The sequence below is a fragment of the Oncorhynchus keta genome, chromosome 11 (assembly GCF_023373465.1).
Source record: "Oncorhynchus keta strain PuntledgeMale-10-30-2019 chromosome 11, Oket_V2, whole genome shotgun sequence".
In the NCBI taxonomy this organism is placed as follows: Eukaryota; Metazoa; Chordata; class Actinopteri; order Salmoniformes; family Salmonidae; genus Oncorhynchus; species Oncorhynchus keta.
Genome location: NC_068431.1, coordinates 37,631,700 through 37,652,214, shown reverse-complemented (window position 1 = coordinate 37,652,214; position 20,515 = coordinate 37,631,700). Strand labels below are relative to the sequence as shown.

General features: G+C 43.6%; 1 protein-coding gene across 5 annotated transcripts in view; it reads left to right on the top strand.

Moving 5' to 3' along the window:
- LOC118390190 (transcription initiation factor TFIID subunit 1-like) overlaps positions 1-20,515 on the top strand; it is a 56,114-nt gene that overhangs the window by 3,474 nt on the left and 32,125 nt on the right. For 3 of the 5 annotated variants that reach the window (XM_052457079.1, XM_052457077.1, XM_052457081.1), the window contains exons 3-10: positions 7,056-7,161; positions 11,383-11,499; positions 12,549-12,674; positions 12,925-13,166; positions 13,280-13,501; positions 13,759-14,007; positions 17,492-17,693; positions 17,872-18,012. In XM_052457079.1, coding sequence (XP_052313039.1) covers positions 7,056-7,161; positions 11,383-11,499; positions 12,549-12,674; positions 12,925-13,166; positions 13,280-13,501; positions 13,759-14,007; positions 17,492-17,693; positions 17,872-18,012 — 1,405 coding nt within the window. The remainder of the gene's footprint in view (positions 1-7,055; positions 7,162-11,382; positions 11,500-12,548; positions 12,675-12,924; positions 13,167-13,279; positions 13,502-13,758; positions 14,008-17,491; positions 17,694-17,871; positions 18,013-20,515) is intronic. The other 2 variants (XM_052457082.1, XM_052457080.1) reach the window with 1 other exon arrangement.

The window sequence follows — 20,515 nt, the reverse complement described above, 5'->3', positions numbered from 1 at the left end:
GGTGGGTTCCTTGATGATTTGTGTGAGATTGAGGGCATCTAGCTTAGATTGTAGGACTGCCGGGGTGTTAAGCATATCCCAGTTTAGGTCACCTAACAGAACAAACTCTGAAGCTAGATGGGGGGCGATCAATTCACAGATGGTGTCCAGGGCACCAGCTGGGAGCTGAGGGGGGTCGGTAGCAGGCGGCAACAGTGAGAGACTTATTTCTGGAGAGATGAATATTTAATATGTGAAGTTCGAACTGTTTGGGCATAGACCTGGAAAGTGTGACCGAACTTTGCAGGCTATCTCTGCAGTAGATTGCAACTCCTCCCCCTTTGGCAGTTATATCTTGACGGAAAGTGTTATAGTTGGGTATGGAAATCTCAGAATTTTTGGTTGCCTTCCTAAGCCTGGATTCAGTCACGGCAAGGACATCGGGGTTGGCAGAGTAGTGGAGAGTCGATTCCTCGACTCCAGGTGTCAACTCCAATTTCTTAGTGTCAAGATTAAACTGCAAGGAATCGACTCCTAAGATTCAATATTTTTGGAACGGAGGAGACCAGTGCTTGACTTGAGCAGTATCTCAACGGGGGCTGGGTACCGGCACCTCACATTTTCTACTGCTTGAGCTCCCGTTCCTCTTATTTATTTAATCTAGAATATTTGCCCAAAAGTATTGTGGAGCTCCTAAATGTAAACAATACCGGCCCAAAAAATTCGTACATGCTCGTATTTCAGTCCAGGTCAAGCACTGGGGGAGACTAATTAGTTGCTGTACTTCCTAGAACACAAAAACTCGCATCTTTCATAGCTAGCGAGGGATGGACAGAGAAGGGAGGAAGGAGCACAGTATAGGCAGGTTGGCAGTCAGAACCGTGCACTAGGCCAATCTATTGGTAATCAATAGCTGTATCTCACAATTTCTTGGCTTGCAATGTCTCGCAACTACAGTGAAGCAGGGCCTGTCATTAATGAAGAGGCTAGGATATTGGGATGAGCGAGGTTCAACACTTCACTCTCACACAGTCACACACAGTATCTGCGCATGTGCATGTGTTTGCTTCACACTGTTCAGTGTGGTAGCCAGGGATATCAAAATAGCAGAGAAGTTGAGCATCATGCTTCAGAGCTCTTGGTTGTTGTGGAAATTGACCCACTATGTGGTTTACTTTCTGCATCTATGTGAAACATTAATCAATCAAATTGATTTTATAAAGCCCTTTTTACATCAGCAGATGTCACAAAGAGCTTATACAGAAACCCAGCCTAAAACCCTTTGGAGCAAGCAATGCAGATGTAGAAGCACGGTGTTTAGGAAAAACTCCCTAGAAAGGCTGGAACCTAGGAAGATACCTAGAGGGGAACCAGGCTCTAAGTGGAGGCCTATCCTGGCTGTGCCGGAGTCATAGTCCTAGGGCTCAGGTCCTCTAGGAGGGGAGAGGGGGAAAGATCCCAATTTCATAAATATATATATATACACTGCTCAAAAAAATAAAGGGAACACTTAAACAACACAATGTAACTCCAAGTCAATCACACTTCTGTGAAATCAAACTGTCCACTTAGGAAGCAACACTGATTGACAATAAATTTCACATACTGTTGTGCAAATGGAATAGACAACAGGTGGAAATTATAGGCAATTAGCAAGACACCCCCAATAAAGGAGTGGTTCTGCAGGTGGTGACCACAGACCACTTCTCAGTTCCTATGCTTCCTGGCTGATGAGGAATTTTAATTATGAGATTTTTGTTGTTTTGAATTTGGCGCCCCACTTTAACTGGCTGTTGGCAAGGTGGGACGCTACCGCCCCACATATCTCAGAGAGGTTTTTAACTTCTTGACGCACCCATCCCTTTAGCGGGATCATTTTCAGCAACACCAACTGAATTGCAGTGCGCCAAATTAAAATTAAATTACTAAAAATATTTAATTTTCATGAAATCACAAGTGCAATATAGCAAAACACAGCTTAGCTTGTTGTTAATCTCCCTGGCGTGTCAGATTTCAATACACCTTTTCGGCGAAAGCATAACAAGCGTTTATGTAAGAACATCTCTCTCAGTAGACAAAATATTACAAACACTAGCAGCCAAGTAGATTGGTCACGAAAGTCAGAAAAGCAATAGATTAAATCGTTTACCTTTGATCGTCGGATGTTTGCACTTACGAGACTCCCAGTTACACAATAAATGTTCCTTTTGTTCCATAAAGATTATTTTTATATCCAAAATACCTCCATTTGTTTGGCGCGTTATGTTCAGAAATCCACAGGCTCGAGCGGTCATGACATCGCAGACGAAAATTCCAAAATAGTATCCGTAATGTCCACAGAAACATGTCAAACGTTTTTTATAATCAATCCTCAGGTTGTTTTTAAAATATATAATCAATAATATATCAACCTGGACTGTCACTTTTTCAATAGGAGAGGGAGAGACAATGGTTGCCCCGCTGTTGCGCAAGCAAAACTCTGCGAACACCCAGCTATCCACTGACTCGATGTTATCTTTCTCGCTCATTTTTCAAAATAAATGCCTGAAACTATGTCTAAAGACTGACACCTTGAGGAAGCCATAGGAAAAAGAATCTGGTTGATATCCCTTTAAATGGAGGCAAGGCATCCAATGGAACAGAGCGCTTTCAGGAAAAACAGCACTTCCTGGTTTGATTTTCCTCAGGTTATCGCCTGCAATATCAGTTCTGTTATAAAATTTAGTGTTTTGTATCTTAATCTGACAATTATATGCATATTCTAGTTTCTGGGCCGGAGAAATAGACAGTTTCAAATGGGTACGTTTTTTAGCCAAAAATGAAAATCCTGCCCCCTACACTCGAGAAGTTTTAACCAACAATGCGGTTTTAAGAAAAGAAAAAAAGAGATAAGAATAACAAATGATTAAAGAGAAGCAGTAAATAACAATAGTGGGACTGTATACAGGGCGTACCGGTGTCGAGGTAATTGAAGTAAAACAGTTGAAGTCGGAAGTTTACATACACCTTAGCCAAATACATTTAAACTCAGTTTTTCACAATTCCTGACATTTAATCCTAGTAAAAATTCCCTGTTTTAGGTCAGTTAGGATCACCACTTTGTTTTCAGAATGTGAAATGTCAGAATAATAGTAGAGAGAAGGATTTATTTCAGCTTTTATTTCTTTAATCACATTCCCAGTGGGTCAGAAGTTTACATGCACTCAATTATTATTTGGTAGCATTGCCTTTAATTGTTTAACATGGATCAAAGGTTTCGGGTAGCCTTCCACAAGCTTCCCACAATAAGTTGGGAGAATTTCGGCCCATTCCTCCTGACAGAGCTGGTGTAACTGAGTCAGGTTTGTAGGCCTCCTTGCTCACACACGCTTTTTCAGTTCTGCCCACAAATGTTCTACAGGATTGAGGTCAGGGCTTTGTGATGGCCACTCCAATACCTTGACTTTGTTGTCCTTTTCCCACAACTTTGGAAGTATGTTTGGGGTCATTGTCCATTTGGAAGATCCATTTGCGACCAAGTTTTAACTTCCTGACTGATGTCAGGAAGTGGATATATTGTATATGGATATATTGAGATGTTGCTTCAATATATCCACATAATTGTCCTACCTCATGATGCCATCTATTTTGTGAAGTGGACTAGTCCTTCCTGCAGCAAAGCACCCCCACAACATGATGCTGCCACCCCCGTGCTTCATGGTTGGGATGGTGTTCTTCAGCTTGCAAGCCTTCCCCTTTTTCCTCCAAACAGTTCCATTTTTGTTTCATCAGACCAGAGAACATTTCCCCAAAAAGTACGATATTTGTCCCCATGTGCAGTTGCAAACCGTAGTCTGGCTTTTTTATGGCGGTTTTGGGGCAGTTGCTATTTCCTTCAGCGGCCTTTCAGGTTATGTCGATATAGGACTCATTTTACTGTGGATGTAGATACTTTTGTACCTGTTTCCTTCAGCATCTTCACAAGGTCCTTTGCTGTTGTTCTGGGATTGATATGCTCTTTTCGCACCAAAGTACGTTCATCTCTAGGAGACAGAACGCGTCTCCTTCCTGAGCGTTATGACTGCTGCGTGGTCCCATGGTGTTTATACTTGCTTACTATTGTTTGTACAGATGAACGTGGTACCTTCAGACATTTGGAATTTGCTCCTAAGGATGAACCAGACTTGTGGAGGTCTACAATTATTTTTCTGAGGTCTTGGCGGATTTCTTTTGATTTTCTCATGATGTCAAGCAAAGAGGTACTGTGTTTGAAGGTAGGCCTTGAAATACATCCACAGGTAAACCTCCAATTGATTCAAACAATGTCTATTAGCCTGTCAGAAGCTTCTAAAGCCATGACATGATTTTCTGGAATTTTCCAAGCTGTTTAAAGGCACAGTCAACTTAGTGTATGTAAACTTCTGACCCACTGGAATTGAGATACAGTGAAATAATTTGTCTGTAAACAATTGTTGGAAAAATTACTTGCATCATGCACAATGTAGATGTCCTGACTTGCCAAAACTATAGTTTGTTAACAAAAAATTTGTTGGGGGGGGGGGGAGAGTTTTAATGACTCCAACCCAAGTGTATGTAAACATCCGACTTCAACTGTATGTACATGTTGGTAAAGTGTTGGTAAAGTTGTTAAAGTGACTGTGCATAGATAATAACAAAGAGTAGCGCAGCGTTCCAGATTGGGTAGCCATTCAATTAGCTGTTCAGGAGGCTTATGGCTTGGGGGTAGAAGCTATTTAGGAGCCTCTTGGACATAGACTTTGCGCTCCGGTACTGCTTGTCGTGCGGTAGCAGAAAGAACAGTCTATGACTAGGGTGGCTGGAATCTTTGACAATTTTTAGGTCCTTCCTCTGACACGGCATGGTATAGAGGACCCTCTGTAGTGCCTTGCGGTCAGAGGCCGAGCAGTTGCCGTGTCAGGCAGTTATGCAAACCGGTTGGATGCTCTCTATTTTGCAGCTGTAAAATCTTTTGAAGATCTGAGGACCCATGCCAAATATTTTCAGGCTCCTGAGGGGGAATAGGTTTTGTCATGCCCTCTTCATGACTGTCTTGGTGTGCTTGGACCATGTTAGTTTGTTGGTGATGTGGACACCAAGGAACTTGAAGCTCTCAACCTTCTCAACTACAGCCCCGTCGATGAGAATGGGGGTGTGCTCGGTCCTCTTTTTCTGTAGTCCACAATCATCTCCTATGTCTCGATCACATTGAGGGAGAGGTTGTTGTCCTTGCACAACACGGTCAGGTCTCTGACCTCCTCCCTATAGGCTGTCTCATCGTTGTCGGTTATCAGGCCTACCACTGTTGTCATCAACAAACTTAATGATGGTGTTGGAGTCATGCCTGGCCATGCAGTCATGAGTGAACAGAGAGTGGGTCTAGGTTTTCTGGGAAAATGGTGTTGTGAGCTTTCAAAGCATTTCATGACTACAGACGTTAGTGCTACGCGTCAGTAGTCATTTAAGCAGGTTACCTTAGTGTTCTTGGGCACAGGGACTATGGTGGTCTGCTTGAAACATGTTATTACAAACTCAGACAGGGAGAGGTTGAAAATGTCCGTGAAGATACTTACCAGTTGGTCAGCACATGCTCAGAGTACACATCCTGCTAATCCGTCTGGCCCTGCGGCCTTGTGAATGTTGACCTGTTTAAAGGTCTTACTCACATCGGCTGCGGAGAGCGTGATCACACAGCCATCCGGAACAGCTGATGCTCTCATGCATATTTCAATGTTACTTGCCTCGAAAGAAAGCAAGAAAGTAGTTTAGCTCGTCTGGTAGGCTCGTGTCACTGGGCAGCTCTCGGCTGTGCTTCCCTTTGTAGTCTGTAATGTTTTGCAAGCCCTGCCACATCCGACGAGCATCGGAGCCGGTGTAGTACGATTCGATCTTAGTCATGTATTGACGCTTTGCCTGTTTGATGGTTCGTCAGAGGGCATAGCGGGATTTCTTATAAGCTTTTGAGTTAGAGTCCCGCCCCTTGAAAGCGGCAGCTCTAGCCTTTAGCTCAGTGCGAATGTTGTCTGGAAGATATTCCAGTCTGTGCTAGCAAAACAGTCCTGTAGTTTAGCATCTGCTTTATCTGACCACGTTTTTATAGACCGAGTCACTGGTGCTTCCTGCTTTAATTTTTGCTTGTAAGCATGAATCAGGAGGATAGAATTATGGTCAGATTTGCCAAGTGGAGGGAGAGGGAGAGCTTTGTACGCATCTCTGTGTGTGGAGTGAAGGTGGTCTGAACGGTTGAACAGAGCAGTAGCTGAGTTTATCTGTATGGATCAGGTGCCGTTCTGTGACTGGCTAATATACCTTGTATTGTTTTAGGTGGTATAGAGTATCGTCATACTAACCTGATATCGGTACAAAGTCAAAATTTAGCTTTGGGGCGTAGAGAATGTTTTTGTTCAATTTTAAAGCAAGTTTGCTGCAATTCTACATAATTTTGCCATTGGCCAAAGAGAAGATTTAGCAATTTTATAACACAGTTCTACTACATTTGCCATGGGGTGGGAAAATGTGCAGTTTTACAGCGAATTTGCTGCAATTCTACACATTTTGTCATGCAGTGGATTTTTCCATGACTTATGTCATGTTAATATGATATCTGATTGAGAGTGAAAACAAACAGTGACTGACATAAAAAGATGAAATTTGGTTGTGCATCAGCATTTTAAAATTGCACCTTGTGTATTCTTCTATTCTAACCCTCAACAGTAAGTTGAGAACCCGGCTGAGTTCCCCCATCCCTGCACAACAGTATGCCTAACAACAGGACTGAGATGTCCATTTGCTGATTAAGGGTTTCTTGTTACACTATATATACAAAAGTATGAGGACAACCCATCAAAAAATCTGAAGGAAGTTTGTTCTGAAGTGTCTGTCCTATATCTGAGAGATACAGTGAGAGATAGATACAGAATGAGATACAGTATGTTGATCACTTGTTCACTGTCTTTTGTGCAATGGTATTTTAAATGGTCTTTCTAGACAGACATTTTAACACCTGGTATTTTCCAATACACTTTGGTATATCAAATGCTGTGGTTGTTTGACAATGGTATCTCCCTCCACACCCCCAGGAATCCAAAAAGCACCTGGCTGGCCTGGGCTCCCTGGGACTGGGCAACCTCATCACAGAGATCACTGCAAGTGAGGAGGACGATCTGGACGAGGATGGAGACACAGGTAAGAGGGTGACAGTAAGGCTGTGGGTGGGGTAGTTCCTAGCCCTACAGAGCTCTCTGTCATGTACAGTGCCTTCAGAAAGTATTCATACACCAAGACTTATTCCACATTTTGTTGTGTAACAGCCTAAACCAAAACAAATCTCACCATCTACACACAATAGCCAATAATGACAAAGTGAAAACCTGTTTTTAGAAATGTTTGCTAATTTATTGAGATACAGAAGTATCTAATTTACATTGGTATTCATACCCCTGAGTCAATACTTTTTAGAAGGAACTTTGGCAGCGATTACAACTGTGAGTCTTTCTGTGTCTCTCTTAAGATCTTTCCACACCTGGATTGTGCAACATTTTCCCATGATTGTTTTCAGAATTCTTCAAGCTTACATTTACATTTAAGTCATTTAGCAGACGCTCTTATCCAGAGCGACTTACAAATTGGTGCATTCACCTTATGACATCCAGTGGAACAGTCACTTTACAATAGTGCATCTAAATCTTAAAAGGGGGGGGGGGGGTGAGAAGGATTACTTATCCTATCCTAGGTATTCCTTAAAGAGGTGGGGTTTCAGGTGTCTCCCCGAAAGGTGGTGATTGACTCCGCTGTCCTGGCGTCGTGAGGGAGTTTGTTCCACCATTGGGGGGCCAGAGCAGCGAACAGTTTTGACTGGGCTGAGCGGGAACTGTACTTCCTCAGTGGTAGGGAGGCGAGCAGGCCAGAGGTGGATGAACGCAGTGCCCTTGTTTGGGTGTAGGGCCTGATCAGAGCCTGGAGGTACTGAGGTGCCGTTCCCCTCACAGCTCCGTAGGCAAGCACCATGGTCTTGTAGCGGATGCGAGCTTCAACTGACCTGGAAGCCAGTGGAGAGAGCGGAGGAGCGGGGTGACGTGGGAGAACTTGGGAAGGTTGAACACCAGACGGGCTGCGGCGTTCTGGATGAGTTGTAGGGGTTTAATGGCACAGGCAGGGAGCCCAGCCAACAGCGAGTTGCAGTAATCCAGACGGGAGATGACAAGTGCCTGGATTAGGACCTGCGCCGCTTCCTGTGTGAGGCAGGGTCGTACTCTGCGGATGTTGTAGGGCATGAACCTACAGGAACGGGCCACCACCTTGATGTTAGTTGAGAACGACAGGGTGTTGTCCAGGATCACACCAAGGTTCTTAGCGCTCTGGGAGGAGGACACAATGGAGTTGTCAACCGTGATGGCGAGATCATGGAACGGGCAGTCCTTCCCCGGGAGGAAGAGCAGCTCCGTCTTGCCGAGGTTCAGCTTGAGGTGGTGATCCGTCATCCACACTGATATGTCTGCCAGACATGCAGAGATGCGATTCGCCACCTGGTCATCAGAAGGGGGAAAGGAGAAGATTAATTGTGTGTCGTCTGCATAGCAATGATAGGAGAGACCATGTGAGGTTATGACAGAGCCAAGTGACTTGGTGTATAGCGAGAATAGGAGAGGGCCTAGAACAGAGCCCTGGGGACACCAGTGGTGAGAGCGCGTGGTGAGGAGACAGATTCTCGCCACGCCACCTGGTAGGAGCGACCTGTCAGGTAGGACGCAATCCAAGCGTGGGCCGCGCCGGAGATGCCCAACTCGGAGAGGGTGGAGAGGAGGATCTGATGGTTCACAGTATCGAAGGCAGCCGATAGGTCTAGAAGGATGAGAGCAGAGGAGAGAGAGTTAGCTTTAGCGGTGCGGAGCGCCTCCGTGATACAGAGAAGAGCAGTCTCAGTTGAATGACTAGTCTTGAAACCTGACTGATTTGGATCAAGAAGGTCATTCTGAGAGAGATAGCGGGAGAGCTGGCCAAGGACGGCACGTTCAAGAGTTTTGGAGAGAAAAGAAAGAAGGGATACTGGTCTGTAGTTGTTGACATCGGAGGGATCGAGTGTAGGTTTTTTCAGAAGGGGTGCAACTCTCGCTCTCTTGAAGACGGAAGGGACGTAGCCAGCGGTCAGGGATGAGTTGATGAGCGAGGTGAGGTAAGGGAGAAGGTCTCCGGAAATGGTCTGGAGAAGAGAGGAGGGGATAGGGTCAAGCGGGCAGGTTGTTGGGCGGCCGGCCGTCACAAGACGCGAGATTTCATCTGGAGAGAGAGGGAGAAAGAGGTCAGAGCACAGGGTAGGGCAGTGTGAGCAGAACCAGCGGTGTCGTTTGACTTAGCAAACGAGGATCGGATGTCGTCGACCTTCTTTTCAAAATGGTTGACGAAGTCATCTGCAGAGAGGGAGGAGGGGGGAGGGGGAGCAGGATTCAGGAGGGAGGAGAAGGTGGCAAAGAGCTTCCTAGGGTTAGAGGCAGAAGCTTGGAATTTAGAGTGGTAGAAAGTGGCCTTAGCAGCAGAGACAGAAGAGGAGACTTGTGGTCAATGAGGAGACTTGGAGGGGGGAGTTGCAATGAGGTTAGTGGAAGAACAGCATCTAGTAAAGATGAGGTCGAGAGGGAATAGGCGTATTGCCTGCCTTGTGAGTAGGGGGAAGGTGAGAGGGTGAGGTCAAAAGAGGAGAGGAGTGGAAAGAAGGAGGCAGAGAGGAATGAGTCAAAGGTAGACGTGGGGAGGTTAAAGTCGCCCAGAACTGTGAGAGGTGAGCCGTCCTCAGGAAAGGAGCTTATCAAGGCATCAAGCTCATTGATGAACTCTCCGAGGGAACCTGGAGGGCGATAAATGATAAGGATGTTAAGCTTGAAAGGGCTGGTAACTGTGACAGCATGGAATTCAAAGGAGGCGATAGACAGATGGGTAAGGGGAGAAAGAGAGAATGGCCACTTGGGAGAGATGAGGATCCCGGTGCCACCACCCCGCTGACCAGAAGCTCTCGGGGTGTGCGAGAACACGTGGGCGGACGAAGAGAGAGCAGTAGGAGTGGCAGTGTTATCTGTGGTGATCCATGTTTCCGTCAGTGCCATGAAGTCGAGGGACTGGAGGGAGGCATAGGCTGAGATGAACTCTGCCTTGTTGGCCGCAGATCGGCAGTTCCAGAGGCTACCGGAGACCTGGAACTCCACGTGGGTCGTGCTCTGCCAAATTGCTTGTTGATCATTGCTAGATAAATATTTTCAAGTACATTTAAGTCAAAACTGTACCTCGGCCATTCACTGTCTTCTTTGTAAGTAACTCCAGTGTAGATTTTGCCTTGTGTTTTAGGTTATTGTCCTGCTGAAAGGTAAATTCATCTCCCAGTGTCTGGTGGAAAGATTTCCTCTAGGATTCCGTTTCTATTTTATCCTTAAAAAACTCCCCAGTCCTAATGATTACAAGCAAACCCATAACATGATGCACTATGATTGGAAATATGGAGGGTGGTACTGTGTTGTATTGGATTTGCCTCAGACATAACACGTTATATTCAGGACAAAAAGTGAATTGCTTTACCACATTGTTTGCAGCATTACTTTAGTTCCTTGTTGCAAACAGGAATCAGGTTTTGTATTCTTTTTTATTCTGTACAGGCTTCCTTTTCACTCTGTCAATTAGGTTAGTATTGTGGCGTAACTACAATGTTGTAATGTCCATCTTTAGTTTTCTCCTATCACAGCCATTAAACTCAGTAACTGTTTTAAAGTCACCATTGGCCATGTGGTGAAATCCCTGAGTGGTTTCCTTCCTCTCGCCTGTATCTTTGTAGTGTAATTAATAACTTCACCATGCGCAAAGGGATATTCAATGTCTGCTTTTCTTTTTACCCATCTACCAATAGGTGCTCTTCTTTTTACCCATCTACCAATAGGTGCTCTTCTTTTTACCCATCTACCAATAGGTGCTCTTCTTTGCAAGGCATTGGAAATCCTCCCTGGCCTTTGTGGTTGTATCTGTGTTTGAAATTCACTGCTCAACTGAGGGACCTTACAGATAATGTTATGTGTGTGGAACAGAGATGAGGTAGTCATTAAAAAATCATGTTAAACACTATGCAACTTATTATATGACTTGTTAAGCCCATTTTTTTACTCATGAACGTGTTTATGCTTGCCTTAAGAAAGGGGTTGAATGCTTATTGACTTTTCCAACATAGTGACATTATGGGGTATTGTGTTTAGGCCAGTGACACAACATCTCAATTTAATCCATGTTAAATTTAGGCTGTAACACAACAAAATGTGGAAAAAGTCTAGGAGTCATGAACAGTCAATATGCTCCTTAGTTGTGTTTGTAAGTTGTATGTTTGTAAATGCTGTGATAAATGAGTGACGGTTTCGTGTCCTGTTTCTTATGCAGGCTGGGTGAAGAACGATGCCGATGCAGTTGATTATTCTGACATCAACGAGGTGGCTGAAGATGAGACTAAGAAGTATCGTCAGGCCATGGGCAGCCTGCAGCCTACGAGGAGAACAGGTGCAGTAATACGCATGCAACTAGTCACATATAATGAGTATACAAAACATTAAGAACACCTGTTACATATGTACAGTTGAAGTCGGAGTTTAAATGCACTTAGGTTGGAGTCATTAAAACTCGTTTTTCAACCACTCCACAAATTTCTTGTTAATTAACAAACTAGAGTTTTGGCAAGTCGGTTACGACATCTACCTTATGCATGACACAAGTCAATTTTCCAACAATTGTTTACAGACAGATAATTTAACTTATAAATCACTGTATCACAATTCCAGTGGGTCAGAAGTTTACATACACAAAGTTGACTGACTGTGCCTTTAAACAGCTTGGAAAACTCCAGAAAATGATGTCATGGCTTTAGAAGCTTTTGATAGGCTAACTGACATCATTTGAGTCAATTGGAGGTGTACCTGTGGATGTATTTCAAGGCCTACCTTCAAATTCAGTGGGAAATGGGAAAATCAAAAGAAAGTTGTGGCAAAATGGCTCAAGGACAACAAAGTCAAGGTTTTGGAGTGGCCATCACCAAGCCCTGACCTCAATCCAACAGAAAATGTGTGGGCAGAAATGTGTGGGCAGAACTGAAAAAGTGTGTGCGAGCAAGGAGGCCTACAAACCTGACTCACTTACACCAGCTCTGTCAGGAGGAATGGGCCAACATTCACTTAACTTATTGTGGGAAGCTTGTCGAAGGCTACCTGAAACGTTTGACCCAAGTTAAACAATTTGAAGGCAATGCTATAAATACTAATTGAGTGTATGTAAACTTCTGACCCACTGGGAATGTGATGAAAGAAATGGAAGCTGAAATAAATCATTCTCTCTACTGTTTTTCTCACATTTCACAGTCTTAAAAAAGTGGTGATCCTAACTGACTAAGGTGTATGTTAACTTCCGACTTCAACTGTATATACTATACACAGACCTCTAGGAGTGCTTGTACCCTAGGTTACCAGAACAGATAAATGAAGCTTATTTAATTTCCTCTATCGTCATCAGAGACTTTGCACAGCCGGTAACTGGATACTTTTTTCTCTCTGTCTCAGATGATGAGGATGACTATGATGCGGATTGTGAGGATATTGATGCCAAGCTTATGCCCCCTCCACCTCCTCCATGTCTCCCCACGCCTGGTGGCAAGAAAGACGACTCCTCTCCCACGGCTGCAAGTGGTAAGGATCAGATAAGGAAGGGCCAAAGGGTGGCGGTTAACTGTAATTAATTTAGTCTTTGATCAATCTTGTGCCGGTGAAAATATACTTTGTTCTGTACAAGCATAATTACTGCACAAGCATAATACTTCATAATCTGTTATAACGTAAACATGGATATTGATGTATTTAATGTCAAGAATACATGCTAGTAAGTTAGCACTCATCAGAGGGGCTCTAACCCTAGTGTATGCTATTGTGTTGTCCACAGTTGGGGATGAAGGAGACGGGATCATCCTGCCCTCCATCATTGCTCCTTCCTCTCTGGTAGACAAAGTGGACTTCAGCAGTTCCTCAGATTCTGAATCGGAGACAGACAGGCCATCTGCAGGCCCTGGGTCAGGGGGTTCTCCAGCCTGCCTCAGCCTGCCCCTGGCTGGCATCATGCAGAAGGATGCTGCCAAAGCCCTGCCTGGCGTCACACAGCTTTTCCCAGAGTTCAGGCCTGGAAGGGTGAGCTGTCCTTTTTGGAAACACTATATAGTACACCACATAACAGAGAGTTGTGATTGGAAGATTAAAACCTTTCAAAATGAATACCTATCCACACCTCTGAATCCCTCCAGGTGCTGCGGTTCCTTCGACTGTTTGGCCCTGGGAAGAACATGCCGTCGGTGTGGCGGAGCGCACGGAGAAAGAGGAAGAGGAAGCACCGCGACCCCCAGCCAGGGACACCCCCACCAGAGGGAGCTGAGCCCATGGAGCAGCAGGGACCAGAGAAGAAGTCTGGCTGGGACTATGAATACGCCCCACCTCCACCCCCAGAACAGTGCCTGTCTGACGACGAGGTCAGTGTGCAACAACAATGGTCTTAGTCAAAGATATGCAGGACTGTGAAAACTTGTTTGAAATCCCTTTGAAACTGTGTGGTTATTTACCAATATAGTTTGTCACAGCTAATTTATGAGAGTTCACTAGGTTTAGTAATGTGATTCAGTCTCAGTATAATTATGTATGGGATCTTTCTCCTTACAAAAGGAAATGGACAAAAGTGATTGCTATAAGATGTTCTTCAATAGTTCATTCCTTGTGACTCTGCCCCCAGATCACCATGATGGCCCCAATAGAGTCCAAGTTCTCCCAGACCTCTGGAGACGGGGACAAGGTGACAGAGTCCAGGCCCAAGGTGGCAGAGTGGCGCTACGGTCCGGCCCAGCTCTGGTACGACATGATGGGGGTCCCTGACGATGGCAGTGGCTTCCACTACGGCTTCAAACTGAAGGAGGAGGAGGACGATGAGCAGGAGAAACGGGAGAGGCCAGAACCACCGCCACCTTTACAACATCCCAAAGAGGTTAGCACCTATACACTACACTGACGCTTTAGGATTAGATATCATGGGAGTTCCTTAAAGTGGCATTCAGCAGTTGAAACAATAACAAAGCGCTCTCCCACCACTATTTTGGTAAAAAGCTGAGGGATGGGGCTTGAGAACCAGTCTTGATAGCTTTAACCATGTAGTGAGGCTATACAGTGTTTGTTTACAAACATATTACTTTGTTTACAAACATTGGAGTTAAACAATCGTATATTTTGGGTTCTGGGGGAGTATGACTGTTGAACTATGCTAATGAGGCATTAATAAGTTATATTCTTCAAGAATCAATGGGTACATTGATTAATTTATAAGTACACAAATGGATGTAGCAACTGCAGATTGCCCCTTTTTAAGAATCAATCACCCATTTCTAGCAGATTTTTCTGCGAAGAGACTTTCATTAGGTAATTTGTTTTGGTACTGTCCATATGCAGCATGTTTTAGGTCGCAGGTTCAGGAATGGCTGAAGAATTGCAACAATTACCTGGAGCTAACTTTGCAAATAGCTGTAATGTAATTATACTCTTAGCAAAAATCTTTATCTTAAATTTACAATATGTAGAAACTATGAGACTGGAAAGGTTCAGAACTTTTGTGAAACAACACAGTTGAAAAATATATGGCAAATATAAATCCAAACTGGATGGTGTTCAGAGGTAGATGGGAGGGGTTGAGGGTAGCTGAAGGATGGGACTAAAAACAAACTAAAGATAACCATTGTAAAATATACTGTATCTGTAAAATGTACAGTGTATAGTATGTATAATCTGGAAGTAGAAGCCTAAGGGTTGTGGTCCTTAAGTTTACTCCAATATATTTTAAAATATATACAGTACCAGTCAAAAGTTTGGACACATCTACTCATTTGCTGGTTAAGTGTGCCTTGAATTCAAAATAGATATCTGACAGTGTCACTAGCAAAGCACCATCACACCACCTCCTCCATGCTTCACGGTGGGAACCACACATGCGGAGATCATCCGTTCACCTTCTCTGCGTCTCACAAAGACACGGCGGTTGGAACCAAAAATCTAATTTGGACACATTTTCACTGGTCTAATGTCCATTGCTCGTGTGTCTTGGCCCAAGCAAGTCTCTTCTTCTTATTGGTGTCCTTTAGTAGTGGTTTCTTTGCAGCAGTTCGACCATGAAGGCCCGATTCACCCAGTCTCCTCTGAACAGTTAATGTTGAGATGTGTCTTTTACTTGAACTCTATGGAGCATTTATTTGGGCTGCAATTTCTGAGGGGCAGTGAACGTATCTTCTGCAGCAGAGGTAACTCTGGGTCTTCCTTTCCTGTGGCGGTCCTCATGAGAGACAGTTTCATCATAGCGCTTGATGGTTTTTGCGACTGCACTTGAAGAACCTTTCAAAGTTCTTGAAATTTTCCGGATTGACTGACCTTCATGTCTTAAAGTAATGATGGACTGTCATTTCTCTTTGCTTATGGTCTTATGGTCTTTTACCAAATACGGCTATCTTCTGTATACCACCCCTACCTCGTCACAACACAGCTGATTGACTGAAACGCATTAAGAAGGAAAGAAATTCCACAAATAAACTTTTAACAAGGCACACCTGTTAATTGAAATGCATTCCAGGTGACTTCCTCATGAAGCTGATTGAGAGAAGGCCAAGAGTGTGCAAAGCAGTCATCAAGGCAAAGGGTGGCTACTTTGAAGAATCTGAAAATATAAAATATATTTTGATTTGTTTAACACTTTTTTGCTGACTACATGATTCCATATTTTGAAGGTTTTATTTTTTATTTAACCTTTATTTAACTAGGCAAGTCGTGTGCTATTTCATAGTTTTGATGTCTTCATTATTATTCTGCAATCTAGAAAATAGTAAAAAATCAAGAAAAACCGTGGAATGAGTAGGTGTATCCCAAATTTTGGCTGGTACTATATACAGTTGAAGTCGGAAGTTTACATACACCTTAGCCAAATACATTTAAACTCAGTTTTTCTCAATTCCTGACATTTTATCCTAGTAAATATTCCCTGTTTTAGGTCAATTAGGATCACCACTTTATTTTAAGACTGTGAAATGTCAGAATAATAGTAGAGAGAATGAATTATTTCAGCTTTGATGTATTTCATCACATTCCCAGTGGGTCGGGAGTTTACGTACACTCAATTAGTATTTGGTAGCATTGCCTTTAAATTGTTTAACTTGGGTCAAATGTTTCAGGTAGCCTTCCACAAGCTTCCCACAATAAGTTGGGTGAATTTTGGCCCATTCCACATGACAGAGCTGGTGTAACAGAGTCTATTTTGTGAAGTGCACCAGTCTCTCCTGCAGCAAAGCACCCCCACAACATGATGCTGCCACCCCCCTGGCTTCACGGTTGGGATGGTGTTCTTCGGCTTGCAAGCCTCCCTCTTTTTCCTCCAAACATAACAATGGTCATTATGGCCAAACAGTTCTATTTTTTTTTCATCAGACCAGATGACATGTCTCCAAAAAGTACGATCTTTGTCCCCATGTGCAGTTGCAAACCGTAGTCTGGCTTTTTTATGGCGGTTTTGGAGCTGTGGCTTCTTCCTTGCTGAGCGGCCTTTCAGGTTATGTCGATATAGGACTCGTTTTACTGTGGATATAGATACTTTTGTACCTGTTTCCTCCAGCATCTTCACATCCTTTGCTGTTGTTCTGGGATTGATTTGCACTTTTCGCACCAAAGTACGTTCATCTCTAGGAGACAGAACGCGTCTCCTTCCTGAGCGGTGTGACGGCTGCGTGGTTCCATGGTGTTTATACTTGCGTACTATTGTTTGTACAGATGAATGTGGTACCTTCAGGTGTTTGGAAATTGCTCCCAAGGATGAGCCAGATAAAGCAATTTTTTTTCCTGAGTTCTTGGCTGATTTCTTTTGATTTTCCCATGATGTCAAGCAAAGAGGCACTGAGTTTAAAGGTAGGCCTTGAAATACATCCACAGGTACACCTCCAATTGACTCAAATTATGTCAATTAGCCTATCAGAAGCTTCTAAATTACATAATTTTCTGGAATTTCCCAAGCTGTTTAAAGGCACAGTCAACTTAGTGTATGTAAACTTCGGACCCACTGGAATTGTGATACAGTGAATCATAAGCGAAATAATCCGTCTGTAAACAATTGTTGGAAAAATTACTTGTGTCATGCACAAAGTAGATGTCCTAACCGACTTGCCAAAACTATAGTTTGTTAACAAGACATTTTTGGAATGGCTGAAAACGAGTTTTAATGACTCCATCCTAAGCGTATGTAAACTTCCGACTTCCAACTGTATATTTACAAAAAATATATATGGGGGATTGGAAATGATGCAGACAATTACATTAATGGAATTTGCAATATTAAAGCTGAACTTCCCCCTAAAATGTTTTGTAAATAATAATTTAGAAGAGAACAGACAACATGATTTAAAAACCTATGTTATTTGTGTGTGTTTCTGTCTTTTTCTGTCTAGGAGGGCAGTGGTGACGAAAAGGACAAACAGGCCCTGGAGAATGAGCTCTTCCTGATGGTCACTCAGCTTCAGTGGGAGGACGACATCATTTGGAACGGAGAGGACGTGAAACACAAGGGCACTAAGACCCAGCGAGCCAGTCTGGCAGGGTGGCTGCCTTCCAGCATGACCCGCAACGCCAATGCCTATAACGCACAGCAGGGTGAGAGACCCACTCACTCCAGTACCAATTAACAGACTGACCTGCGTAATGGAGATTCCTACCTCATTGATATCCTATCACCAAAGCATAAACCCCAATTGTCCAGGGGACTTAGGACAAAAGTGGCAAATATAAACTGTTATAACTGTTGTGTATTTGTCTGCTTTGGGTTATCTAGGTATTCATGATGTCTATCTACACTCTACAGGTCTGAGTAGGAGTAACTCTCAGCTGGTGCCCCCCACTCCTCCACCCATGCCCAAAGCCCCTTCCATCGGCTCTGGCTCCAAGAGGGACAAACACCACCACGACCATCATGGTACTATGAGTCTATTTTACCTGCCATCTGTTGTAGAGTGTCATTTACTTTTAGAATGATGAATAATGTGATATTACAACATATCCTACATATCTCCATTAATTGATGTGTTAAAAAGTACCACTAAAGCAGGGGTCTCCAACAGGTCGACCGCGAGATACTAGTAGCTCGCAGCCCACCTATGAGTAGCTCGCCAGACAATTCTGAAAGTACATGCAATTTTCACGTGTTTCACAGCACACTGTCATAAACAAATCTCACAAGTATCAGACACATCAAGCTCCCAGCTACTATGTAATCAATGCAACATTGATATTATCCCAAGGACTGAACTCGTGGTTAGCCTTTATTGGCTAAAAAAGCCAAACCTAAAACAATATCTGCCAATTAATTTCCAACAATATTGTCCCTGTCTGTCTGTGTGGGCTCACGTTTGTCTATCACTCCCGTGTGTAGCCAGTTGATGTGATAACCATCTTGTGAGTTTGCAGAAATACTTTCCCCAAAACCTTCTCAATTAAATGTTAACTACAAAGTATGCTTACCTGGAAGAAGTATATCATGAGTAAGTATATACAGTGTATTCGGAAAGTATTCAGACCCCTTGACTTTTTCCACATTTTGTTACGTTACGGCCTTATTCTAAAATTGACTGAATAAATTTTTCCCTCATCAATCTACATACAATCCCCCATAATGACAAAGTGAAAACAGATATTTAGAAATGTATGCAAATGTTTTAAAAATAAAAAAACAGAAATACCTTAGATACATATGTTTTCAGACCCTGCTATGAGACTTGAAATTGAGTGCAAATGCATCCTGTTTCCATTGATTATCCTCAAGATGTTACTATAACTTGGAGTCACCTGTGGTAAATTAAATTGATTGGACATGATTTGAAAAGGCACACACCTGTTTAGATAACGTCCCACAGTTGACATTGCATGTCAGAGCAAAAACCAAGCCATGAGGTGGAAGGAATTGTCCGTAGATCTCCGAGACAGAATTGTGTCGAGGCACAGATCTAGGGAGAGGTACCAAAATATGGCCTTCATCATTCTTAAATGGAAGAAGTTTGGAACCACCAAGACTCTTCCTAGAGCTGGCCGCCTGGCCAAACTGAGCAATCGGGGGAGAAGGGCCTTGGTCAGGGAGGTGACCAAGAACCCAATGGTTAATCTGAGAGAGTTCCAGAGTTTCTCTGTGGAGATGGGAGAACTTTCCAGATTGACAACCATCTCTGCAGCACTCCACCAATCAGGCCTTTATGGTAGAGTGGCCAGACAGAAGCCACTCTTTAGTAAAAGGCACATGACAGCCCACTTGGAGTTTGCCAAAAGGAACCTAAAGACTCTCAGACCATGAGAAACAAGATTCTCTGATCTGATGAAACCAAGTTGGAAATCTTTGGCCTGAATGCCAAGCGTCACTTCTGGAGGAGATCTGGCATCAGCCCTTACAGTGAAGCATGGTGGTGGCAGCTTTTCAGCAGCAGGGACTGCAAGTCTAGTCAGGACCGAGGGAAAGATGAACGGAGTGAAGTATAAAGAGATCCTTGATGAAAACCTGCTCCAGAGTGCTCAGGACCTCAGCCTGGGATAAAGGTTCACCTTCCAACAGGACAACGACCCTAAGCACACAGCCAAGACAACACAGGAGTGGCTTCAGGACAAGCCTCTGAATGTCCTTGAGTGGCGCAGCCGGAGCCCAGACTTCAACCCAATCGAACATCTCTGGAGAGACCAGAAAATAGCTGTGCAGCAACGCTCCCCATCCAACCTGACAGATCTTGAGAGGATCTGCAGAGAAGAATGGGAGAAACCCCCCAAATACAGGTGTGCCAAGCTTGTAGCGTCATACCCAAGACGACTCGAGGCTGTAATCGCTGCCAAAGGTGCTTCAACAAAGTACAGAGTAAACGGTCTGAATACTTACAGTTGAAGTCAGAAGTTTACATACACCTTAGCCAAATGCGTTTACACTCAGTTTTTCACAATTCCTGATATTTAATCATAGTAAAAATTCCCTGTCTTAGGTCAGTTAGGATCACCACCTTATTTTAAGAATGTGAAATGTCAGAATAATATTAGAGAGGATGATTTATGTCAGCTTTTATTTCTTTTATCACATTCCCAGTGGGTCAGGAGTTTACATGCACTCAATTATTATTTGGTAGCATTGCCTTTAAATTGTTTAACTTGGGTCAAATGTTTCGAGTAGCCTTCCACAAGCTTCCCACAATAATTTGGTGAATTTTGGCCCATTCCTCCTGACAGAGCTGGTATAAGTGAGTCAAGTTTGTAGGCCTCCTTGCTCGCACATGCTTTTTCAGGTCTGCCCACACATTTTCTGTTGGATTGAGGTCAGGGCTTTGTGATGGCCACTCCAATACCTTGACTTTGTTGTCCTTAAGCCATTTTTCCACAACTTTGGAAGTATGCTTGGGGTCATTGTCCATTTGGAAGATCAATTTGCATCTGACTGATGTCTTGAGATGTTG